Below are 27,183 nucleotides of genomic sequence, written 5' to 3'. Positions count from 1 at the left end.
CCTGTGCTGGCCAAGCCAGCGAGGGCATGCTGGCCCCTGCGGAATTACTTTCTAAACATGCATGCAGTATCAGACCCCAGCTTTCAGCGAGGGAGTCAGGCGCCCAAGGCCGTCTGCGGAGGGCCCAGCACGTGCGTGCCGTGCAGGGCACGGGAGACACTGGGGAGTGCCAGCCTGGGCTTCGCCGCACTACACGTGGCCGCCCCCAGGAGGCCCACAGATAAAATCCCTCAGTCCCCACAGCCTCCCCCTCACAGCCACTCTGCTTGCCGTCACTGTAAGTCCTGCCTGACTACACCAGCTCCTCTGCTCCGTCTGCTTGAGGGTGGGGACCAGGTCTCAGCCTGGCTGGCAGAAGACCTCTGGGCTCGCAGGCCTGCCTGTCCTCGCTTGGGTAGCTACTCTGGGTGTCTCTATCAAAGTCTTCTCAAAATCCTCTCTGGGATGAGGTGGCATTTAGAAGTAGATGGAAGGGCAGTCCAGGAGAATGTGCTTGGTCACTGTCACTCCTCCACGCTCACCCTGGTCTCCTGATTCAACTGTTTCTTTAACAGGCTTACACCAGGAATCTTGCATGTAAAACCAAAAGAACAAAGGGCAAACAGCAAGCCCTAACAGAGGCACAAGTACCCTTCTCTGCTTGCAGATGGCACTGGGAAGGCTTCCACAAGGGGATCCCCCTCTAAGCTGTCCGATCTCGCAATCACATCACCAGAAAAGCACCGCGAGTTCCCGAGACTCAGGTTCTGCCCAGCAAGTACTACTGTCAAACATGTTCCACTGCACGATCACCCCCGGAAAGATGTCCCTGCAGGAGCCTGGCAGCCACTTCACCTAACAGGTGGGGATTCCCTCATTCAAGTCTCAGAAGGGCACTGGGCACACAGATGAAGGCCCTGCCAAGAAACATGCCACTCTGCCTTGGGGGCTCTGCAGCCATATGTCTGCCATGTGTGCTACATCTTTACAAAAGATGTCAGAAATCAGATAGTTCAATGTTTAAAAGAAGGGCTGGATAAGAAAAAAATTAATGAGCCGAGCTGGCTGGGTGCTGTGGCTCATGCTTGTAATACAGCACTTTGGGAGGCAGAAGTGAGAGGACTGGGTTGCCTAAACCCAGAGATTTAAGATCAGCCTGGGCAACACAGCAAGACCTGGTCTCTACCATTTAAAAAAAAAAAAAAAATAAGCTGGGCTCAGTGGCTCAGCCTGTAATCCCATGCTTTGGGAGGTTGAAGTGGGCGGATTGCCTGAGTGCGTGGGTTCGAGACCCACCTGGGCAACTTGGCGAGACCTCATCTCTACAATAAATCAAAAAATTAGCCGGGCATGGTAGCACGTGCTTATAGTTCCAGCTACTTGGAAGGCTGAGGCAGAAGGATCGCTGAAGCCCAGCAGGTCGATGCTGCGGTGGCTGGGAGTGTGCCACTGCACTCCAGTCTGGGCGACAGAGTGAGACTCCAACTCAAAAAAAAAAAATTATCTGGGCATGGTGGTGCATGCCTGTAGTCCCAGCTACTCAGGAGGCTGAGATGGAAGGATCACCTGATCTCAGCAGGTTGAGGTGTGGTAGCTGTGAGTGTGCCACTGCTCCAGCCTGGGCAACAGAATGAGACTTCGACTCAAAGAAAAAAAAGACATGTAAGCTCAATGCATGAAAATTAGACCTCAGAAGTTGCTAATAAATGACCCAGGGAGAAAAGAACAGGGGGCTTGAACCCTGCACAGCATGCAGACCTGGAGGCTCAGGGACCGGGGGTTGGACAAAGGTTACTCAGCAGCAGGTGTCACTGCTTGCTGCCATAGAATGGCATGGTGGGCCCTCTTAAATTAACAGGCACATGGCAAGCCAGCCTTGGGGACAGTTGACAATTTCAGCTTCTGCCTCTTTTCCTTCCTGCCTGGTGATCTACCTATAAAAATACCTAGCCTATGTTAATGCCAACAACCTAAAAACCTGGCACTACTCTAGCAGGATTTCCATTAGTCCTACACAATTTCTTTGGCAAGAGGTTTAGAGAGATAATTCACGTGGCCAAACCAAGACTCTCCCGGGGAGGGGGTACAGGGATTACGCTGACGGTAGGTTACGAGGCCCCATTTACATCTGAGCTCTGTCAGGCCTGCTGTGGCCACCAGGCCCGGCTGCTCCAGCACCTACTGATTCCCAGAGAAGTGACTGTGCCCGATAGCCTAGGGCCTAAGGGCGTGCACAGCTTCCTCCCACCCACGGCCTGGTCAGGGCTGGGGGGCCCAATTGCTGTCCCTCTCCCGCACCCCACATTTCACCAGAACCAAGTCAGCGCTCCCTTGCCAAAACCCCTTCACTGTTACTCTATTTCTCAAGAGTGGAGAAACAAAAGAACATGAAAATTCCCAGCAGCATGGTTAGGAGCTCATTTTATTGGGGGCCTAAGAAACCACAACAAAAAAAGTTCCATTAGAACTCAAACTGCAATATGATCAAGTAAAAATAGTACTGCTTTGCCATGACAAAAGACATTAAAAGCCAGCGTTCCCATATTTTAAGAAGTTCCACTGAGATTCCCCTAAAGAAACATGTGGTGCAACTTACAGACAAAAACCTGCTCCCATCTACTGCGACCCTCCTCTGGGCACCTACTCAGGCATGACCATCACACTACAGCACTGAGGGACTGGGTACACCAGTTTAATCAAGTGCAGACCAAAAGAAGAAAAAAAAACTAAAGGCACTGGCTCCAGTTCTACTGCGACAGGGACTTCTCACTTGCTCTGCCCCGTCGGTGCTCTGCTGGATTGTGTGCTGGGGAAAATGCTGCTTCACCCGGGTACCCTGCATCTCAGCCACCTTGAGGGTGCACGCCAGCAGGCAGCAACGCCTACGAGCACGCCAGCAATGGCCTGGTCCTAACCTCCACCCAGCGTGCCAGGCACTGGCAAGCGGCAGATACTCATTGACCCTCAGGAGAACTCTGCAAGGTAAGCTGTTTTGACGAGGTAGTACGCTCCTAATCCATGTTGAAGTACACAGTAGGAGCCCCACATTCTTCCTTCCAGCCCAGATCCGTCCCAAGTCATGGGTCAGTTTGGTTCTCTCCAGAGTCCTTGTAAGTGTACAAGCTACACACAACCCCCTTCTTTTCCATCCAAAAGGAAGAGTCTACGCATGGGCTCACTCTGCTTCCCCCCTCGATAATCCACCTGGGCGTGTGTCTGGGCACAGAGATGCTTCCCTGCTCCTTTCTACAGCTACAGAGAGAGCATTCGAGTATATGCATACATACAGAGAACGAGAGTCGAAGTCCTCCCCATGGATAGCAGCGCAGTCATGACTCACCTTGTACACAGGGCAGTTTCCACATGTGGGAGGAGCACACCTGCGGGGCCAATTCCCAGTGGTGCTACTGGGTCAAAGGTATATACATTTATCATTTCTATAGATAACGGTCCAATTACCTCGCATGGAGAATGCCACCATCTCCATTTCCACCAGCAGTGGAATGGCGCCTGCTGCCCTGTAGGAAGGTAGGTATTGTTTCCATATTACCCAAGAGAAGACACAGGCTCAGAGAGGCCAAGAAACATGCCTCAAGTGCCTCTCATTCATTCATTTATTCATTCATTCATTATTATATACTACATGCCTGGCACCACACAGCACTGCTTAAAACTGACATCCCTTCCCTCGTGGAATTACATCCAAGTGGGAAGAGACGATGAATGGAATGTACCCAATCTGGTGGTAAGTGCTGCGGAGACCAAACCAACCAGGGAGAGAAGACCAGCTCTGGGGAGGGGCTGCAGTGATTTCTATGTGGCTGAGAAAGGCCTCTTTCTCTGGTGGTGGGGCACAGCTGAGCAAAGACAGAAGGACGAAGGACAGCAAAAGCCAGCTGAGAGGCTGCTTGGGAAAGTACCTTACGCAGAGGGAACAGCTCAAGGGCTCAAGGTAGAGGAAGCACCCCCTAGAGACAGCAGAGCCGGTGCCAGCGGGACAGACAGGCCCGCAGACCCAAAGGAAGCATACTGTCTTTTGCCGCACAGACACACAGCAACTAGCGCTCCAGACCTGCCCGCAGGGGCCACTCACAGGATTCTCAGGAACAGGGAGCCAGCTGCCAACAGATCCCGACTCTAGGGCAAGGCGATAGAGAGTGTTTAATTTCAATTGCTCGGGTTGCTGTTTAAATTGGGTTTAACAAAAGAGGAAGAGAACAGAATGCATTTTACTCCTGTCTTTCAAACTAAGAAACACCTGAAATATTTTAATCAATAAATATAAGAAAAATAACACAGCTCAGTCTCAGGAGCATAGGGGTGTATGTTTGTTCCAGAAAACGTCTACTGAAAAAAAGAGGAATCTCTGTTTTTCAGTGGGCAACGGTAAGTCATGGAATTTCACTGCTGGGCTTGAGTTCTCCAAATCAACAGGCCTCTTGAGCTGAAGGAGCAGGTTGAATAAACGCCCAGAGCAAAACCCTGGGCCCTCTGGGGAGCTTGTGGCTAGAGGTGGAGCAGGGAATGGGAGAGACAGGGGACAAGGGGCAGTGCTCAGAGGAACAGCCCAGCGACACTCAAGCGGAACAGCCCGGGGGTCATGGCATCTGTTTCCGCTGAAGCATGTGAGCAGGGGCAGGGATTTCGGCCCGGAGTAGTGAGCTGGGACCAAGGGCTATGAAGTCGCAGGTCGGGGGCTTCAGCAGCGACCCTGAAGCCCTGCACTGCCCAGTTCTGTAGCACTGATCTGAAGGGAGACGTGCTGTGAGTGGAAAACATACACAGGATTCTGAAAAGTTGGCATAAAAAGAAGAATGTCCACTATCTTGTTCATACTTTTATGCTGGTCATATGTAGAAATGAGATTTTAGATATAATGAAATATATTCTTAAAATTAATTTCACCTGTTTTTACTTTTTTTTTTTTTATAGCCAGAGTCTGACCCAGGCTGGAGTGCAGTGGTACAATCGTGGCTCACCGCAGCCTCAACCTCCTGAGTAGCTGAGGCTGCATGCACACACCACCATGCCTGGCTAATTTTTTAATTTATTGTAGAGATGAGGTTTCGCCATGTTGCCTGTGTTGGTCTTGAACTCCTGGGCTCAGGCAATCCTCTCACCTTGGCCTCCCAAAGTGCTGGGATTACAGGCATTAGCCACTGCACACAGCCTGTTTTTACTTTTTTAATGTGGTTATCAGAAAATTTAAAATTGAGGGCCAGGTGTAGTAGCTCACACCTGTAACCCCAGCACTCTGGGGGAGAGGACTGCTAGAGCACAGGAATTTGAGACCAGCCTTGGGCAACATAACGAGACTTTGTCTCTACAAAAAATTACAAAAGTTAGCCAGGCATAGTAGTGTGCCTCTGTAGGTAGTCCCAGTTACTCGGGAGGCTGAGGTGGAAGGATTGCCTGAGCCCAGAAGGTTGAGGTTGCAGTAAGCTGTAAGTATGCGACTGCACTCCAGCCTGGGCAACAGACCGAGACCCTGACTCAAAATAAATTTAAAAAATAAAATCAAATTGGGCAGGATGCAGTCAGTGGCTTACATCTATAATCCCAGCACTTTGGGAGACCAAGATGGGAGGATCACTTGAGACCAGCCTGGGCAACATAGCGAGACGCTATATCTATTATTATTATTTTAAATTTAAAATTGCACATGTGGTTTGCACTCTATTTCTGTGGACAGTGCTACTGCAGACGGTGAGAGCACCAAAGGGTTCTAAGAAGGGAAGTGATAGAATAATGTGAAATCCCCTAGCAGCGGTGACTATGTAGAAGGTGGAGTGGGGAGGAGCCAGCTAGGAAGGAGGCTGTGACCACTGTCCAGGCCAAGGATAAAAAGGTCTTAACCTTAACCAGGGCAGCATGACAACCAGGTTGCAGCTAGGTGGCGAGCGTGATGAAAGGCTGTGTGTGTGTGTGTGTGTGTGTGTGTGTGTGTGTGTGTGTGCGCGTGTGTGTGTGTACAGACCCCAGGGTTCTGCCCAGTGGACAGCTAGAAAGGTCAGCCTGCAGCTAATAATTATGACTAGGAATGTGACAGAAATCAACTGTGAACAGTGACATACTAAGAAGATCTCCAAGGAAGAAGGAGCAGAACGGAGGAGAAGGGTGCAAACTCTGGAAAGCACCTACTTGCAGGGAACGGGGCAAATATCAGGAGAGCAGAAAGAAAACCTGAGCCCACGACCCAGAAGTGCCATGAGGAGGAGGCAGAAGAGGACGTGGTTGCCTGCCAGAGCTCTGCCGGCTTCTGCCTGCTGTCCTCATCCCCAGTGTTGCCATCGGGGACAGGTCCCTGGAGACTAAGGAAGCTGGATCCTAGAGGGCTGGAGTGCTTCCTGTAGAGAGGAGCAACGGATGGATTGCGGGGCAGGGGAGAAGCCTGGCGGAGGAAGGCAAGTGGAAGGCGGAGGTAGGAGACAGGGAGAAGAGGCAGGCCAAGGTGAGGGAGGCTCTTGGGAAGCAGTGAGGAGGGTGTCAGTCCCAATCGCAGCTCCCCCAGGCAGGGGTGCTGCTGGGTGGGTAGGGCAGGTGCTCAGAAGCAGGGGGAGGCGGCAGGGAAGCGGCAGAGTCACCGTCAGGGCAGCTGGCCTGGCCACAGGGCTCTCCATTAGAGTCAACAGAGTTCAGTTCCAAAAAAAGCCCATCTTAAACACTTTCATAAAAACAAAAACCCCACACACCAAAAAAGCCTTTAAACCAAAACAAAATGTCAGTGACATTTCTGTGTAGGTCAAGACACCTGCTCCCAGGCGTGGACTCCACCACTCAGCAAGGTCCTTCCCCACACCGTCAGCTCTGGACGCCAAATACACTGCCCCGTTTCAGACACGAATCCAAAGAAACATCATGCAAAGCAACAAAAACACTCCCATACCTAATGCCATCAATAGACCAGACTTCCTAAATATCCCAGACTAAAGGGAAACAAGAAGAAAGATAAATCTGTAACCGTGTGAAAGCGTCGTTGCTAAAGTGACTAACTGGAATCAAAGCTTTCTGAAGCACCTTTTAAAATTTTATTTCCTTCTTAGCCAAGCAGAGAAAAGGTCAAGCAGCACTTCATTTTTCTTTTTCTTACGACTATCAACATGATAAACAAGACAAAATCCGTTTTGGGGAGGTGAATATGCATTTTACAATGCAGACATTAATTTACCAAAAAAACACTAAAACAATTCAAAAACCACAACAGCTCCTAGAAGAGCCATAATGTAACCACAAGCAAAAATGGCAACACAAGGCTTTGGTTAACTAAAGGCATTTGAAGAGGGCTGATGCTTCCCTCAGGAAGGGCACTGGAGCTCCATATTGGGAGCCAATGTCATTTTTATCAATGTTAAAGTTTTAAGGAGTAGATCGTTATGGGCTCATTTCCTTCCTTCGATTCAAAAAAGCAACAAAAACAAACTAACAAAAGGCACGGTGTACTCCTTTGTGTCAGAACTAGGCAGAACATGGCAGGGCTGGCGCCTGAGGACCCTGGACGTAGGAGGTGCCCGCAGCTGGTGGGATCCACCTTGGCCCCTCCACAAGCCCAGGCACCGGCCATCTCCTCTCCAGTCTTCCCTTCAGTTAGACTGGAACTGAGGCCCACAGGGAGATACAGGCCCCACCCAATAAGCTCGCCCTGGCCTCATAACTGAGAGCAAAGAAACACAACAGCAGAGGCTCTCGTGTCAGTAATGAAAGGAGCCCAGATGACAGGCTCTCTTACTGTTTCTATTTTAACCAGATATCAAGGCGTACCTGAAAATCCTCTGAAGTTACTATTCTGTGGATACAGCCCTAAAGTCAGAATTTTTACAAGGACAACAAAGTAGCATTCACCATCATCTAGGAATCATCCCTTTATAGCTCTTCCTCCCCAAATCTATAACCTAGCAGTTTCCTGTCCCTTTGAGGTGCTTCACACAAGGCTGAATGTGACACCCTAAAGCAGCTGTTATGATGAGGTTGGCGCTATGGCCTGGGAGCCTGTCAGATGAACTCTGCCAAAATACTCTCAAGAAGGTCCATTTTCAAGGCCACAATATATAAGAATTCTACAGACAGAAACGTAATATCTACTCTAAAAAATTAGGGAAAGCAGAGGGGGTAGTTGGAGTTATGATTTCTCCAGAGGCTAGAAAAGACCAGGCATTTCTACTGCCTTCCGATCTGGAACAGGTGCAGCAGCAAGGTGCTTCAATATGACTGGAGACAGTCCCAAGGAGTGGGAAGAAAGCAGGAACTGCCTCTGTGCTCTGCACTGACCTATCAGGGCGAGACACTTTGGAGGTGAAGTCGCCTACATCTCTAATGGACTGGGCGGGTCTTCCCAGTCTCGCCTCACATTAAAAAATTACAAAGGCCATGAAGGTTAACAGTGAACGCTGGGATTTATAGGTGATATTTTCCTATCTTCTTTGTACTCCTCTTCTTTCCAATTTTTCTATAAACACGGATTTTAACTGTTTATATATTTTTTAGTTGGCAAGGGGGAAAAAGCACCTTTTAAAATATTTGTGTTTCTGGCCAGGCACGGTGACTCATGCCTGTAATCCCAGCACTTTGGGAGGTCAAGGCAGGAGGATCACTTGAGCCCAGGAATTCATGACCAGCCTGGGCAACAAAGTGAAACCCTGTCTTAAAACTAAACTTAAAAAAAACAACTAAAAAAAAAAAATACATTCACACACACACACACACACACACACACACGAGCGCACACATGTATGCACACACACATACAAGGTAGAACTCAAAAATACCCAAAATTAATTTATAAAAATTGGGTATTTATTCTTACATGTTTACCTTCAAAGTATTCTCCATTTGATGCAGTATACCTATTGAGACGCTTTTTCCACTGCTCAAAACAGTGTTTAAACTCATCAATTCTGATGTCCCTTAATGCTTCTGCCATTTTTTGTTTCAGCTCTTCCACATCAGCAAAACGTTTCCCTTGGAGGACTTCTTTCATCCAGGGAAACAAATAAAAAGTCACTTGGGGTAAGATCAAGTGAACAGGGAGGGTGGGGCACAGGGGTCAGAACACTCAGCACAATGTAGGCAGGTGCGTTGTCATGGTGGGAAAACCAGTCATCTGTCTGCCACAACTTGGGACGTTTCTTCCACAAATCATGACAACCTTCTCAAAACTTCAGATAAAAGGTGGATCGTTTGATCCGGAAGAACAAATTCTGAGTGTACTACAGAGGGCCCGTCCTCCAAAGATTATTTCAATGTTTTTGAAGTCCCCCCTCGTACATGTTTCCAGATGGAACATTTTCATTTATCTTTGTCTCAGGTGAATTTCTGGAATTTGTCATTCCATTCCATTCACTTGTTCATCCAAACGTTTTTTATTTTCATGTACCAGGCACCAGAAAAGAGGCAAAGGTCGGAGTAACGAACACGGGGGTTCAGTGCTGGGCAACAAAGTGAAACCCTGTGTGCACAAGGGGTAACAGGCAGGTTAGAGAAGCATTTTGGTGAGGAAACGGAGAGGCCACACGGTGCAGACTGTGGCCAGCAGTCCTGACTCTCGGACTCACACGTGTCACCTCTTTGCCTGGTTGCCCTGCTCGTCCCTGCTTGTCCTGGAAGATCACCTATGGCTCACAAGGGTTAGTAGCTCGCTTCCCAAGGAGCCTCTCCGTCCGTGCCACTCCCACACCGTTACAGCAGGCCTTCGGATTCCCCTCTGCTGTGCACACTGCTGAACATGTACAAGGGCTCACGCCTCAGGCCCATTCAACACCCAGGACCATCTCATCCTTGCCCAGGCCTTGCAGGTGGGCCACTGCCTTACCCATTGGCCAAAGGTGAAGCAGACCCACATCCTGCAAGCAGAAAGTGATGGAGCTGGGGTCAGATTCCTAGGCATTCTGGGCCACCAACGTGTGAATGTCATGTTAATTAACTGACTGTTTTAAGTGCTCCTTGGGAAGCAATAGTATGAGATGGCTGGAAAGTTGGAGAGTAATCGGGGCTTAGTCCCAGACATTCTTTGTTCTTACTGTACTCTCCTGACAGACCCTTGCATCTAGCCTCAGGGATGTGATCACTACTTATATGCTGTGATCTCCACATTTCCACTCCGGGTTTTGAGCTCCAGTTCCACACATTCACTGTCTGCAAGTCTCTCAGATGTACCACGTACAGATCTGTCCCCTCCATTCCCTGACGTGCTCCTTCCCCAGTCTCACCCCACGCGGCCAGGGACCGCCAGAAACCCAAGACATATTACTACCTCTCCCCAGTTCAGTCTCCAAGAAGCAGTCAGGATAACTCTCAAGAGCACCCACCCATGCTCCTGCACACCTCACGCTCCTGCTTCCTCCTGAGGGACCTCATAACTCAAGCTAAAAAGCAAACTCGGACCAGGTCCTGAGTGACCAGCCCCCAATCTCACAGGTAAGATTTACCACCCTCCCAGGTAAAGTGACTTCACAGTCCCCTTGCTCCAAGTGCTCTCACTGCTGTCCCTCCTGCAGGATGCACGGCCTCCAGCTCCTTACCTGGCTGGCCTTCTGCTCATGTGCAGCTCAGGCTAAACACCCCACTTCCTCCAAGAGACGTTCTCTGCCTCCCCGTTCAAAGCATCCCTGAGTGTCTCTCTCTTTCCCAGGCCTGCTCTCCTCACATCACGTGTCACCATCTGGGGTCACCAGGGTGTGGGTGCTGCTATTCTCTCTTGCCTCCTAAGAGGGCAACGGGAAGGCAGGTTTCATCTGCTACTGTAGACCCAGTGCCGGGCGTGCGGGAACGAGTCAGGGTCTGTTGAATGAATGAAAGAATGGCCACAACTCTAGGTTAAGCCCTCAGCTCTCACCTGGACAGTTACCAGAGCCTCCTCACTGGTCTTGCTACCTTCAATCCCTCTTTCTTCATTCCAATTCACCTTCCACAAGTGCTGACAAGAGTTCTAAAAAAACACATTTGATCCTGTCACTCCCTTGATGAAAAGTCCAGACTTTCCCCCACAGCCTCCAGTGTCAGATCCAAATTTCTTAGCATGACATGAAGGGGCTTTTACAACCTGACTCCAATTTGTCTTCCAGCTTCCACTCCGGCCACTCTGAGTCCCATACCCTGTGATTTGACCACACTGTTACCGGATGCTCCTCCACACGCCTAGCTGTTTTCTCCAGCTTTAAAGGTCTTCCTTACCCTTCTGTAACTCCAGTGCACCCTTCAAGGCCAAGATCAAATGCCACTTTTTAAAAGCATTTCTTGGAACTCCCCCACTGAATGGAACTTAATGATATTTGATGCATACTAAAGAATACACAAAGCAGATATCCTCGGTACTGTTCATATCACTGTGACAACGTGTACTTCGGACTCCAGGAGCTGAACTGTGAGCTCCTGGGAAGGCGAGGCCCAACGTGGCCACCACACGCAGTGGCTTCCAGCCTATACCCAGAGTTTTTGGAATGCATTTCTGGTTTCAACTCTATTATCAACTTGCTACCTGATCTGGACAAGACACTTAACTTCTCTTTGGCTAGCTCCTCATCTGTAAGATGGAGACACCTGCCCACCCTCCCAAGCAGAGGTTATGTGTAAAAGTCTCTTTCGAAGCTCTATGTCTCACACCAAGGCAAAGCCCAGCAGGGAGGTTACTTCACCACCACTCCCAGCACTCTCTGAAGAACAGCCTCTGGCGACCCTGGCTTTTAGACATTCTGATCAAAAGCTGATGAAAATGTATCCAAACAGTCAAAGAATTTCCTTACTGTGAAGGGCAATCAATTTCAGCCTCAAGTTGTAAATGCCAAGCTGGCATTAAACCAGACACAGTCCTAGCATTCTAAATAGCCATTTTTCAAATACAATGTAAAAAGAGTATGAGACAACTCATGCTTAAATCACGAAGAGTAAGGAGATGCTTTCCAATCTGGGACTCCCAGTCACTGGGCAGGGATGGGGCTGGCTGATGCAGCCTGAGTGCTCTCAGGGCTCTGGGACTCCGGGGACGTTCAGTCTCTGGCGCCAGCCCTCCCCCAGCCATGACACACAAATCTTTCTTGTTCTCTAAGTGGCATTCCGTGCCATCCTCGGCCAGCGCTGCCTTGGGATCCTGTTTACCAACAGCCCTTTCCATGACTCCAGTCCCCTCCCCCAGCACACTCTCTCCTACCTAAACAAACAAAACTCTGCACAGACTTTAAATTCAACTTTCTGTCAATGGCACAGAGAAGGCTGCTTTTGTGCCCCTCCTGACCAAAAAAAAAAAAAATTCATCCAGCTACTTAGAAATCACTTCCTTAGACAATATTAATAAAACACCTCGGTAAATAGACCATTTTCTGCTTAGGATTTTTTAATGGAGAATGGATTAGATACTTTTCCTCTACAGTCTGTCAGTCCAGGTGGCACGTTTTGGTTTCAGTCAACCCAGATGAAACTAGAAGAGGAGATGGCATGGTTCAAAAGATTTCACCAAATCCAATGGCAATGTCAAGCAGGAGCACCTTGGATGGATACTGAAAAGGCATGGAGAGCAGGACTGCAAAGAATCAGCGTTTTAGCTGCAATTTGTCAGGTTGAGTTTTCTTCCCCAAACAAAATTATTTCTTAAAACCAGAATCCATAATGTGTTTCCATCCCGAGTTGATGGTACTAAAACCACACATCAATGCAAAACCACTCAGACTTTCTGAGAGCGAGGTCCCATGTGATCTGGTCCTGCACATCAGGGCTGAGGTCACAGGTGGATTGGAACCTGGGCTTCGCACTCAGGAAGCCCACCTTTCTTTTCCATTGGGCAGAAAAGTCACACTGAAACAGAGGAGGTATAACATTAAACATGTAATGGCAATACTTTGAGCTGAAGGCCACTCCCATAGCTTGAAAAAATACAATCTATTTGGTAATTTTCTATCTGCCACATTTAACAGTCCTGACATGTTCCTGGACAGACAGCTCAGATTATCGCAGGCTCCTTCCAGAATGAAAGTGAAGATAGAAGACAATACAAATACTGGCAAAACCTATGTCATGTGATCTAATTTTAAGTGCCAGGATTTCTAACTATGTCAAAGGTGATTTTACAGCAACTATTTTCAAGAGCAAGAGAACTACTCCTTAGCCAAATACCTGTCAAACATGCATACGAGAGCTTCTGCTACAATTTAAGCAGCCTAAGGAAATATCATCAAGTCCTTTGATCTGCATGAAATTCTCTGGTGATGTGAACAAAGTTTGGAATTCTACATTTTCTTATTTAAGATATTACGAATGATAATCATGGTGTTGTTCCTATCTCCGTTATAGAAGAGTGTTAAAGCACCTGTTTCAGACACCTGAGCATTCTCCATAAAAACACACAACACAGTTACCCCAAAGAAGAACAGGGAAAAGGTCAACACATTAATCCACCACATTTAAACCTGGGTACCAGTAGGTAGGAAGGCTGAGCAAGTGAAAAATGGGCTTAGTGTGAAGTGTCAAATAAGGCCCACTATCCTTGGTAAAGAACACATCAATTCTTAAAGGAATTCTTAACAGCTAAGACAGGGTGCTACTTACTTCCTCATTGAAAAGTTTGCTAGTTTCTTTTTTGATTGGGTCTATAAGCTGGACTTGGCCTGCGGAAAAGCCCACTAGGAGAGAGACACTTTCTGCTGTGGCTGTTAGGTGGTTGAAGTCATGACAAGTAGGCTGTGTTCCTTTGTATATCCTTTTATCTATTGGTTTACTCAAGTCAGCAGCCTGGAGGAGAAAGAGAAAAATACATACGGTAAACAGCACATTGAGATGAGAAATCTAAGTCATACTATTTTATGCTCCACTGTGATGTTTAATCTTAAAAATTAAGCTACTTAAGATATTTTTCCAGCTAACTCACTATTGTTAGACTACCAATAATATGTTTATAGCTGCTATTTTCACAACTTATTCTCCTTCAAATATATGTAACAAAGTCTCCTGGACTTCAGGAGGAAAAATCCTTGAGATACTAAATTTAGTATTTTCAAAACGCATTCCAAGCAGGGTCTAGCAGAGTAATTCTAACCACATAAAAGCTCGGCTTCAAATATATCTATAGCATCTAAATGCCCACTGGCCAGTTACTCACACCCAGTGGTTCTCAGAGTGTGGTCCCTAGACAAGAAGCGGCAACATCATGTGGGAACCTGGCAGTGCAAAATCCCAAGCCCCACCCCAGACCAAGTGAATCGGACTCTGGGGGTAAACCCAGCAGGCTGCAATGTGCAAAGTCTCTCAGGTGATTCTGATGCCCACTCCAGTTTGAGAACCACTGCTGGAATCAACTTGATGCAGCCTCTCTCGGTGCAATCCCTCTGTATCAGCTTTCAGGGAGCTTTCTCTCATGGAGTCCATGCTATAGTGCTTTACATCAATCACCTATAATCTCAACAATAATCCTTCAAAGTAGACACTATTTTACCCATTTACAGATAAGAAAAGTTTAGGGAAGTTAAATAACTTGGCCAAAGTCACCATACCTACCTAGTAAGTGGCAGGGCTGGATGTGGAGCCCAGGTCTGTTTGACCAGAGGGATGAGGAGAAAAAGTCAAAAGCAAATGGCTTCTGAATTGGGTTAAAAGTGATTTTCTGACCTGCCTGTCACCTTTTTTCAAAGGATTCTTTTCTTCAAGTGAAATGTTATGTATAATCCCAACACACTTGACTTTTATTGTTGAAATAAGGGGAATCCACCCCCTCCCACTCTTATCTAAAAATCATGGGTGGGGACAACTAGCCCTGCTGAGCATGTCCTTCAAGACATTCAGTTCGTCCTGCATGCCATTCTGGGGTTCCTGGTTTTTAGTTTTCTACTGTCCACCCCTCCATGAGGCTCTGAAGAGTTCTTTCTTCCAAAGAGACCTGTGATATTGCACCAAGTATTCTAGTGTCTGATTTTCAAATAACAAATATAAATACTGAGTAGAAAAGGGGACCTCAAAATAACAGGCATCATCTTTGAGCAAATTCAAAACTTGTGCGTGAGGAAGTCTGGACCTGAGTGGTCCAAGTAGGTCTGGGAGCCCCGGGCAGAGGAAGGAGGCCATGTCATGTGACACACACACTCCCAGCCTCACCTCGGTTAAAAGAGATGAGACTCTGTTCTACCAACCTCATGGGATCTTCTGAAGGATGAAATAAGAGAATATATACATGAAAGAGTCTTGGAAAGTGTAATAAAAGTACGGCACAAAACGAAAGGGAGTCCTGACTTCGGAGCAAGAAGGAAAGGGGCGGGGGAGGAGTGGCTGCCGTGCAAACTAGGCATGCTGAGGCAGCTGGCTGAGGGCTGCAGTGAGCGGCGAGGGCACGAGGGGACACCCAGGGACAGGCTGTCTGAGAGACGCAGCTTCCGAGCTGTGTCTCAGGCTCAGGGAACACAAACCAGTCGTCTCAGAACAAGGACGATACCAGCAAAAGTAAAACAGTTAAAAACATGAGATACAACTGGCAGCTAGAGAACAAAATCCGGTTTGAAATATGAACAATTAAACTATGCATGATCATTACATCAGCATATACAACTCATAAGATTTTTGTTTAAAAAATTTGCTTAGGGAATCTTCCCCTAAAAAAATATACAATGAAATTATGTGCTAAAATGTACAGAGGGTGCCAAAAACATGTATACACACTTTAAGAAAGGAAAAAAACTGTATTAAAATTGTAATACTCAATAAGATGAATACAGGTCACATTTGACTTCTTCAATTTCAAAATGTGCTCGAAGTGGTTACCATCACTGTCCAGACACTTCTGATTACAGCAAACATCTCTTAAAATGTGTATATACTTTCTTGACACCTCCAGTATAAAACAACTCAGAGGCTAACCAAAAATGAACAAAGAAAACACTCTAATATACATTAAATGAACAAAAGAATATGCAATGTTTCTCAGAAACAACAGAGGAAGAGAAAGCACCTATTTTTCCTTCGTTGCTGCCGAGATGAGCATATTAGTCTGCAGTCAAACGTACTGTCTGCAGTAGAGAAACCAAGAATAAGAGTTCAGAAACTTTTATGGCAATTGACAGGAATTTTTTATCTGTTGAATCTGATGATTAAAAAAATAATCAGAATATGTATTTTGCTTATCTTTTTCAGTTTCTTTTTCTTATAATTATTTTTTATTATACTGAAGTATCAATCCACATTGACTGAAAATTTTTAAAAGCTGGTCCCTCGGAGTGAAGAGCACTGTCCTAGAAAACTCAAAAGTAGGCCTGGGCCCAAGAAACACAGAGTATCTCTCTCACCTAAGATCACTCCTCCCTCTCCAACCCCTCCTCAGTGGCACTGACCATACTAGAAGAGCAGAAGTTCAGCTGGCCAACACGTCATCTATACCCAAGCGAGAATTACTGTGATGTCTGAAGTGACTGCCAGATACTTGTCCACAAAAAAATTCTATTTCTGAAAGCCCATGGACTCCACTGTCAGTGTCTAGCTTTCTGGAGCCCAAGTCCAGGTCAGAGGCAAGTTGGGCCTCCCATGCCTGTCCCTTCATGGCCAAGCACAACTGTCTCTCATTCAGCCCTCCTCTCTCCTTTACAGCCAGTCACCAAGTTCTGTCTCTGTTTTCATTAATGTGTGACTGTCCTGTCTCCCCTCCTTTTTGTGGATGGTCTGTCAGCTGGTAATCTGGGCTCATACAGTTTTTTGGTAGCAGCAGTAATGACCTGAGACAGCTCCACCTCTTCCCCTGTAGATGACCTCCCAGGTAGACAGAGGCAGTCCTGGGAGAGGGAGAAAGAGCCCAGACTTGGAATCAGGCAAGCCTAGGTTCAAACTCACCTTCTCCCCCAGGAGCCAGGTAGCCCTGGGCAGAGTGTGTTTCCTCACCCTGAGCCTCAGGGAACACAGTCTCCTTCTTTCCCTGCAGGACAGTGTGATGGGTGCTGACAAGGACAGAAAGCACAGAGTACACAGAGCGCTCAGGAAGCGACCACTACCCACTCATTCTGGTCACACCCTGCCTCAGATCCAAACACTTCCGTGGCTTCCGGATTTCTCACACATCGAAGGAAGAAGATGTACCTGGCATCCCTGCCCTCCAGGGTTCAGCCCTGTCCTCCCCCACAGCCATACCACCTTCTGTCTACCTGACACCGTGCCAGGCCTCACCAGGAATGCACCATCCTACCCAGTCTCACAGTCACCCTTCAAAGTCGGCGCCATGGCATCCCCATTCTACAGATGAGGAAACTGGACAGAGTTCAGGGCTCATAGTACCCTCACATACTCCACATGGCCTGGCCTCTCTACCCCAACTCGCCTGACCACCAAGCACGCATCCAGGCCTTGGTCCCCTCTTTCCGAGCTTCAAGAAGTTTGCCCTTTTGGTCAGAACCATCTCCTTTACCCTCTTTCCTGGGAACCCTCTTCATCAGTTCACGTCCCGCCACCTCCAGCATGCCTGTTCCCATCTACCATTCTCTGTGCTGGCTCCTTTATCTCAATTCTCAAGTACTTAATTTGTTTCATAACATTCACTGTTTAATCACTTAAATGATTTTAGAATTGTTTTATGTCTGTTATCATCAATTAAAATTATAGAGAAGAGAGCAGTGATGACAATTTTTTTTAATTACAATAAAATAACTACTTTAAGGAGAATGTCTTTATTAACATTTGTTTTTCAGTTTTCCTGTGGAATCTGCATACCCTGGGATCTTAAAAAGTGGTTTGCATTCTAATTACTGCCAGTTATCTGAGTTCTCCTTTTTTATTTTTTTTTTTGAGTCGGGGTCTTACTCTGTCATCCAGGCTAGAATGCAGTGGCATCATCATGGCTCACGGCAGCCTCCTCCTCCTGGGCAATCCTTCCAACTCAGCCTCCCAAAGTGCTGGGATTAGAACAGGCGTAAGTCACCGTGCCCAATTAATAGAAAAATTTTAAATCATGGTTTTAAAATTCCTACTATAGAAACAGAGCTGGTTACCAAAACCTCAGTCGGTAAGTAAATATTTTTAATGTCATACTTCTCTTTTCCTTAAACTTTTGATCCTGAAAATCTCTGGAATTCTTTTCATGAGAAATTCTGCTGAAATAGGTGTCAGCCTGGTTGGCTTAGCACAGCACTAGTGAGCCTGCTGGTGATTAAGGGACTTCTCTTTCCAGCGCCACAAAGAGTCTGTAAACACACCCTCCAGTTCTGGCTCACACCTTCGCCCAGGCCACCTGCCTGTGTCCTTTCCCTGGGGAATGCCAGGAGGGGCTTGGACACTCAAGGGCTAGCCCAGCAAGAGGGAAGAGCATGCACCCTGCCTCCCGCGGCTCAATGGGCTTCGACAGGGCTCCAGGAAGCCTGTATGTACATCACCGGCAATAGCCATACCCCATCATATGGCCTGTGCCGAGCTCTCTTCATGGGAATTGGCTACTTGGTACTCCTGAGTGTCCAGAAACATCTGATATGGTATGAGAAGTAATTCAGACCTCTTTTGAAAAACTCACGTCAAGGCTAGGCGCAGTGGCTCACACCAATAATCCCAGCACTTTGGCAGGCAGAAGCAAGAGGACTGCCTGAGACCAAGGGTTTGAGACCAGCCTGAACGATTTGATGAGACCTTGTCTCCGCAATAAATTTAAAAAATTAGCCAGTCGTGGTGGAGTGTGCCTGTAGTTCCAGCTACTTGGGAGGCTGAGGCAAAAGGATCGCCTGAACCCAGCAGGCAGAGGCTGCAGTGGCAATGAGTGGGCCATTGTACTTCAGTCTAGGAAACAGAGAGAGACCGACTAAAAAAACAAACAAAAAAAGCATGTCAAATTATAATTTAAGACATGATTTTAAATGCATTGGGGGAGCAGTCGGGGTAATAAAGATGGACCTTATTTTCCCCACATTTCACATCCTCCCTCCCCAGCCCCATCTGAGAATCATCTCAGAGAGACCCAGTCTTGCAGAGTCTTACCAGGAAAAAGGAAAATGTCCTTTCCCTGGCACATGCATATCTACTAGCTGCCAAATGCCTGCTGTGGACCAGCGCTTACCTCCCTACACCTGAAGCCCCTCCCCTCCCTCCTGAGACCATTCCTCCCACGCCTGTCCCAGTCGGGTCCCTGCTTGGGACTCCTGCCTGAAGGATGGCCTCAGAGCCCTCGCTGGCCTGTCCTTCCCAGTCCGAGCCAGCCCCGGGCAGCCTCCCTGGCTCTGCATCAGTCTCCTTCCAGCCACTTCCACCCACCCAGTGCATCCCACACTCTTGGCTAGGTGCGCCCTCAGGAAGCCTGAGGCCCTTCTTCCCTAGAGAGGTTCCCAGCTCCACAAAGCCCAACAGCGGCTGGGGGCTGGGCCCTGGCTGCTGCCTGTGCCCCTGAGCCTTTCCTTTGTTCCTCCCTTCACCTAGAAAGCTCTCCCTGCTCCAAGAGCCACACAAATGCTGTCTCCCCAGCACCAATGTCCCTTCCTCCTGACCTCCCTCACCTGCAAGTGACATTGCTTCATCCATGCTATCACCATGGGCCACACGTGGAGCTGCACTGCTAACTATATTCCATATATCGGGAAAGTCCAGCTCCTTTTGCAAACAAGACGAAAGTCAGGAGACTGCTGAGTCACTCGCAGCCTGATGGATTACTACAAAATAGCTGAAGCAGTCCGAGTGGCACCAGAGGTCGCCATATGCCATTCTGAGAATCAGAAGAGAACTGATGCAGTGCTTCTTGTTATCCTGCCTCTTGGCCACATCTCAGCCAGCCAACATGGGGACCGGCAGTGACCAAGGAGGGATGACTTCCAGGGCCACAAAGGATCAGTTACTCGAAAAGAATGGCGCAAATGGGGCCTTATCTTAAAACTTGAGCTCCAAAATAAACCTCTTTGCAAAGACTGTTCCTCCACAGGTTTCTGGGGGTACTTTTCAGTCTTCACCTGGCTTGGAGCTTCTGTGCTCTACGGGAGCAGTCCACAGCCCATGGCCTGGGGCGGGACTGCAGCTCCACGGGGGGCAGCGAGGTCTTCAGTTGGGCTTGGTGGCTCAGCCTGTCATCCCCCACTTTGGGAGGCTGAGGTGAGTGGATTGCCTGAGCCTGCGGGTTCGAGACCTGCCTGGGCAACTTGGCGAGACCTCATCTCTACAACAAATCAAAAAATCAGCAGGGCATGGTAGCGCACGCCTGTAGTTCCAGCTACTTGGAAGGCCAAGGCGGAAGGATCGCCGGAGCCCAGCAGGTCGAGGCTGCGGTGGCCAGGAGCGGCCACTGCACTCCAGTCTGGGCGACAGAGTGAGACTCCAACTCAGGGGAAAAAAAAAAGCTCAGTGTCAAAGCTCAACTTATTATCAAACAAAATTGTCTTTAATACAGAGGGAAATAACTGGGTCTAATAACAAAAATACCAACCAGTGATTTTCAAACACTGTCCCTGCCCACACTTCATGCGCAGGCGAACGTGGAACACTCAAGCCAAGGGAGCCACGTGGTACTGCAGACACCAGCTTCCCAGTGCAAGCCCCGCCCCTTGGAGTGGCAACACAATGGGTGAATCTGTGGAAACACCCCACAAGCCACCGCTCCCACAGGCTCTTCAGTTCAGCCATCACATCCAAACTCTGCACAGATAGCATTAACAGTACGTAAAGAGCCTAACGCTTGATTAAAATACATACAGGTTGGGCACAGTGGCTCATGCCAGTAATCCCAATACTTTGGAAGCCTGAGGTAGGAGGATCACCTGAGCCAGGAGATCAAGACCACTTGAGCTACAAAGCAAGACCTCATCTCTACAAAAAAAATTTAAGAATTAGCCAGGCGTGGTGGTGTGCACCTGTAGTCCTAACTACTCTGGTTGGCTGAGGCAGAAGGATCGCTGGAGCCCAGGAGTTCCAGGCTGCAATGAACTATAATCATGCCACTGCACTCCAGCCAGGGTTACAGAGACCCCCTCTTCCCTTCTTTTTTTGAGTTGGAGTCTCACTCTGTCACCTATGCTGGAGAGCAGTGGCTTGTTTACGGCCACTGCAGCCTCAACCTGTTGGGTTCAGGTGATCCTTCCGCCTCAGCCTTCCAAGTAGCTGGAACTACAGGCTCACACTACCACGTATGGTTAATTGTTTGATTTATTGTAGAGATGAGGTCTCACCAAATTGTCCAAGCTGATCTCGAACCTGTGGGCTCAGGCAATCCTCTCACCTTGGCCTCCCAAAGTGCTGGGATTATAGGTGGGTGTCACCACGCCTGGACTGAGACCCCAATTTAAAGAATATATTTCTCTCTCAGAAATGTAAGAAGCCAGTTATGCTTATCCCAGCAGGAGAAATGTGAATCAACAGCACACTCTCAGTGCTTCAAGAAGGCCAGGAGCTGATCTGTTCTTCACCACCACCTCAAACACCTCCTAGAGGGCCCAGCACACAGAAGGATCCATGACTACCCGTCATCGAAACAACTCTGAAAACTGAGGAAGAGAAAAGCGAACTGATAGAGACCAAGAGGCCTTCAATCAGACATACATAAAAGCAAATATTCAACCCTTTTGTAGACCAAAATCCTAACTAACAACCAAATGCCTTCTTGGGCACTCATCTGTGAAAGCAAAGCCTTCACCAGCGAATACAGATATGTCACCTGACAGCTTGCAAAGCACCTTCATGCATCACTTCTTTGAACCCTCGTTACAACCTGTGCGGCATTAAGTATTATTGCCACTCCTGTTTCATAAACAAGAAAACAGAATCAGCTGTCTAGACGAATCAGCTGGGCGCATGGTAGTTCATGCCTGTCATCTCAGCACTTTGGGAGGCCGAGATAGGAAGACTGCTTGAGGTCAGGAGTTCGAGACCAGCCTGAGCAACACAGCGAGTTTCTGTCTCTATAGCAAAATAATATAGAAGACAGAAGTGGAGGAACCAAGTGGTAGAGGTCAGCTGTGTGAATGCCAGCCCCTGTGCCCCTTCTTACTGCTCCATGCTGCTAGGGTGAAAGCAGACTAGATGACATGTGAGGTTGCCCCTGGCTCTAAAATTCTATCACTGTGTGACTCCACACTCTTGGCTTGCTAAAGTGGGACTCAAACATTCCTTCCTCAGTGTGGCCCAGATTCCAGATCCACCCATGCAACGCATTTACCTCACAAGGCTGTTTTACTAAAACGCAACAATATCCGTAAAGTCCCCAGCATAGTCTCTGGCACTTAAAAGGTACTCAGGAAACTCGAGCTCCTCTTCAGAATACACAAGGACTTGCTCCTATCTTACAGGCTTTGAAAACGCTCATTTATTAATATCTTCATCGACATAAATAAGGGAAAACAGGGACATGTATTTCTGCCCTAAATTTCCAAGAGAAAGGCAAGAGCAGCAGAAGCCAAGTTTTAGCATGTTTCCTCTCCGATGTAATTGTCTAAAACAAGATAACAGCTTCCCCTTCCTAGTTTCCATCTCTCCCCCACTCCCATACCCTGGCACCCAGCCCACACTGGCCTGGCATACCAGACCCATCCCCTTTACTAGAAACCAACCACTGGCTTGGGGCAGCTGGCATGCTTCTGATGGGCTCTGACCCTGGCATAAGCACCTGCCACCCCATTCCAGAGCATCTCTTGGTACGCAGCAGCAGCAGTAAGGCCAGGAGAGATGGGGCAGGGGCTAGACTGAGGGAGAGGCGGGCAGGTCGGTGACCAGACGTCAAGTGCCAGAATCCAGGCAATGAGACGTGAGACGCGAGGAACATCTCCTTCAAGTCATCCCAAAACGGGAAGACGTGCAAAATGCGTGAAATGTGTTCAGTGACCATTTCTAGAGCAATGAGCCCTGGAACTGCTTGCAGGTCATCCAAGATGAGCTTCTCACGGGGCCCGTCCCAGGGAGATCTGCCTTAGGGTGAGCACAGGGCAGGTGGCGGAGGGCTGCACACCATGCCAGCGTCCCCTGCCCTGGCCCGGCACTGTTTTTAAAATCTCTGCTGAAATAACAAGCTTCTGTTATTCTCACATGTCATTTTTTCCCAAGGCAACCCGCCACTTAGAAGCTGTTAGCTATGTAAAATTCACTCCTCTTCCCTCAGAGTAGTTTTTAAAAAATGAACTTAATAAGCAGTGGAGCTGCAACAGCACATCTGCACCATCCCCTTGTTTTCCTAGGCCACCCTCCACGTTCAGGTTAAATCTCTCATCATGAGGCAAGTTGCTACAAATGGCTGTCGGGATGCTACATTTAGGCTAATGAAACACTGATTTCTTCATTAAAGATGAACTATGAATAAACATTAAGATAAATTCCATTTGCACACATTCTTACACCAGATCGCATCACATTAAAATGCTGACATATTCAAATGACCTATTTTTATTAACTCTTCTTTTAAATATGCATATAAACGTGCATTCCTATTCCAAAGGGAATACTAATATCTCGAATAGAAGGCAAGATGCTTCCATTTCTGCAAAAGATACTCACCTAAAATTCTTAGAAAATAATTTTTTAAACCAATCTCCCTGAAAGGGGCAGAGGGAGGGAGAATTCTGCGCCTTTCTAAAAGTGTTAAGACAACCTTGGTAAACTACGGACCATGACCAAGCAGCGGGTAGTTCCTACGTGCTGCTTACCTACTATACCGTTGTTTTTCTAACCTTCAGACCAGCCATGGGCTTATTATATTTGGCAGACATATAAATAATTTTTAAATTTTCCAATTCAAGTTGCTGAGTAACATAAACAGCGATCTGCAGAGGAGCTCCCATTCTAAGTGAGAAATGCCCTAAATCCCCAATCATGCAGAAGCCCTAAAATTTCCACCATTTCCTAATCCTACAGAGAAACTGAGGTTTCTCAAACTGCACTTTAATCACATCAAGCTGTCACTCTCTTCTCAATCACTCAACTTCTGTGGGAACAATAAACTACTGAATCTGTAACATATAAAATTTCAAAAATGACACTGATATGTGACAGTAATTTTAAATCAGATGACAGCATTCTGGACCCGGTATATTGCTGTGTTTTCAAACAGGAAGCAAGAGAGATAGCAAGAGTGATAACATTAAACTATCTTAAACATTAATGAAGATCAGCTACTAAAACAAGTGGCCAAAACACTTGATTTGGCTTCTGTAACTCAAATCATCTCAGATCCAGCCGGCCTAGCTGAAGAAAGCAGCCTCAGATCAATTCGGGTAACAGAAGCTGATCCAGCCTGAACACCACTGTGAGGAAAAGCTTTGATCTCGCCCTCATCTGAAGTTCAACAGCATTCGTTCATCACCACAACTGCGCTCTTGGCCCTTGCACTGTTAGTCGTCTGTCATATATATCCTATTCCACAACTAATCCAAAATTTTTTAGAGCACAACTTTCTTTTAGGCCACTTCAGTAATAGCTGTTCAGACATTTCTGATTCTTTTTTATCCTATCAGACTAAAAAAGCCTTTTTAGGTACCTGACACTTATCAGCCCGGTTCAACCCTCATAACTCAGTAGCAGCTGGCAGGACTGGCACGTGCAGGAATGTAGAGAGGACAACCTTGCCTAACGCCACGGGAGTACACACTGGCGCAGCCTTGACAAAGGGCAACTGGGCATCACGTAGCCATAGCCTGCCTTCCTTTTCATGCAAAGTCACCTCTTAGGAACTGATACTTAGAAAATCTTTTTCGGCTGGGCTCAGTGGCTCAGCCTGTAATCCCAGGACTTTGGGAGGCCGAGGCAAGTGCATTGCCTGAGCCCGCTGGTTCGAGACCAGACCTCATCTCTATAATAAATCAAAAATTAGCCAGGCGCGGCAGCACGCGCCTATAGTTCCAGACACCTGGAAGGCTGAGGCAGAAGACTCGCCGGAGCCCAGCAGGCTGATGCTGGGGTGGCTGTGAGCATGCCACGATACTCCAGCCTCGGTGACGGAGTGAGACTCCAACTCTAAAAAAAAAAAAAGAAAGAAAGAAAATATTTTTCAAGTGCGTAAACTCTCTGTAATAGCCAAAGCTGTCCCAATTCAATGTCCATCTATAGTAGGCTAGATAAAGAATGGGCTACACATAGACCACTACTCATGGAATACATGCAATGAGAATAAATAGGAATGAAGCACAAAAATAATCTTGAGCAAAAGAAGCCAGACTATCATTACTAACTAATCCCTTTTGTAAAAATTTTTTTGAGTTGGGGTCCCACTCCGACACCTAGGCTGGAGTGCAGTGGCACAATCACAGCTCACTGCAGCCAAGACCTCCTGCGCTCAAGTGATCCTCCCGCCTCAGCCTCCCAAGTAGCTGGGACCACAGACACATGTTACCACACCTAGTTCATTTTTTAATTTTTTGTAGAGACAAGATCTTGCTATGTTGCCCAGACTTGTCTCAAACTCCTAGGTTCAAGTGATCCTCCTGCCTCAGCCTCCCAAAGTGCCGAGATTACAGGCGTGAGCCATTGTGCTCAGCCAATAATTCTCTTTATGTTAAGTAGAAAACTAAACTAAACTCAAAAATAAGGAAAACCAATCTGTGATGTTCGAAGTGAGGACAGTGGTTATACTCGAGGGAGGAAAAGAACAGGCCACAGGAGAGACTTCTGGGAGCCAGAAACGCTGCTCCTTAACCTGCAGTTGATTTTAATCTGTGAAAATTAATCAAGCTTCACATTCCAGTCTGCAAACTATCCTAACATAAAATTTTTTTTAAAAATCAATAAACAGAAAATTATTAACACCCCATGTGCTTTTCCAAAAAGGCAATGGGTAAACATATTATGTACCCATTTAGAATGAAAGAGGTTGTTATATTGTTAAATAAAAATAAAATTTTAAAAAAAGATTCTAGGGACAAAACATTACAAAAAAACTTAAAACTATATTCATAGTACAACCATAATGTCAGTAATAACAGTATATTGTTATTTTAAATATATCTTTTTTCTTTTTTTTTTGAGTTGGAGTCTCACTCTGTCACCCAGACTGCAGTGCAGTGGGCACTCCTGGCCACCGTAGCCTCAACCTGCTGGGCTCCGGCGACCCTTCCGCCTCAGCCTTCCAAGTAGCTGGAACTACAGGCGCGCGCTACCACACCCAGATAATTTTTTATTTATTGTAGAGATGAGGTCTCGCCAAGTTGTCCAAGCGGGTCTCGAACCCACTGGCTCAGGCAATCCACTCACCTCAGCCTCCCAAAGGCGCGGGATTACAGGCTGAGCCACCGAGCCCAGCTTAAATATATCTTTAAGTTAATTCTATAAATGTCAATAGAAACTGCAGTTTTCTATGTAAGAGGTATAAATGTAAAACCACTTATCTTAAATTTTGAATAGGAAAGACTAATATGAACTCATGATCTGTTTTTTCCTTAAAACTAAAAAAGCATTTTCTAGCTCTAGCCAATAAAATGTCATAAAAGCAACGACCACATCAGGTATGGGGTAGGAAACGAACGATCTGGAACATCTTTTGTGCCACTGAGCAAGAAAGTTATCAGAGATGACTGAAACTGGGTCACAAAGACTTTAGAGACAAAGTAAAGGGACTACTATTGGCCAAAGATAGGAGAATTTAAACACTGAAACACTACTACAGAATTTTCACAGAATAGAATAAGAATCTGAGTTAATACCACTATTAAAAAGTAGGAGAGAAGAGAAAGAGCATCATGGTAGACTAGGATCCTTTACATGTAGAAGAAAGCAATAATGGAGTTTGAAAAAAATCACCATTTCAAACCATCATTATCCTGATAATATAATAATAAATTATTCAGCCAAAAATCATCAATGAATGCTAAAACTAGTAGGCAGAAGGTTTGACAGGAAACAGGATATTTATGTAGTCTCAAAGTGTCCCCCACAAACTGCATTATTAGTTACAAAGGGGAAAATGGAACTTTACAATAGATTAATTTAGCAAACACAATTTTATTCAGTGTTAACATTACCAGTATTAACTGTGACAAATTAGCAACATGTGCCTCTGATACGTTGTCCTGGAAAGAACACAACATTGATTCTGTGGTATCCTACCAAAAATGCAGACCATAAATTTCTTTTTTTATTTTTTATTTTTTAATTTTTGAGTTGAAGTCTCACTCTGTCACCCAGGCTGAAGTGCAGTAGCACGCTCATGGCCACCGCAGCCTCGACCTGCTTGGCTCAGGCGATCTTTCTGTCTCAGCCTTCCAAGTAGCTGGAATTACAGGCATGTGCCACATACCCAGCTAATTTTTCTTGATTTATTGTAGAGATGAGGTCTCACCAAGTTGCCCAGGCTGGTCTTGAACCCGTGGGCTCAGGCCT

The 27,183-nt window shown here is 46.9% G+C and overlaps 1 protein-coding gene across 12 annotated transcripts in view; it reads right to left on the bottom strand.

Annotated features, from left to right (window-relative positions):
- WDR20 (WD repeat domain 20) overlaps positions 1-27,183 on the bottom strand; it is a 79,085-nt gene that overhangs the window by 13,131 nt on the left and 38,771 nt on the right. For 4 of the 12 annotated variants that reach the window (XM_008064083.2, XM_021715561.1, XM_008064084.2 and 1 more), the window contains exon 2: positions 13,510-13,692. The exons of 1 other annotated variant lie outside the window; for it this stretch is intronic. In XM_008064083.2, the coding sequence (XP_008062274.1) occupies positions 13,510-13,692 (183 nt within the window). Of the gene's footprint in view, positions 1-10,674; positions 10,901-12,729; positions 12,760-13,509; positions 13,693-15,048; positions 15,097-27,183 lie in introns of those variants that run through there. 7 more of the 12 variants (XM_021715559.1, XM_021715558.1, XM_008064086.2 and 4 more) reach the window with 4 other exon arrangements.

The sequence above is a fragment of the Carlito syrichta genome, unplaced genomic scaffold (assembly GCF_000164805.1).
Source record: "Carlito syrichta isolate Samal-C Ts95f unplaced genomic scaffold, Tarsius_syrichta-2.0.1 Scaffold307187, whole genome shotgun sequence".
In the NCBI taxonomy this organism is placed as follows: Eukaryota; Metazoa; Chordata; class Mammalia; order Primates; family Tarsiidae; genus Carlito; species Carlito syrichta.
The sequence above is the reverse complement of the archived record's forward strand: the minus strand, read 5'-3'. Positions and strand labels throughout refer to the sequence as shown.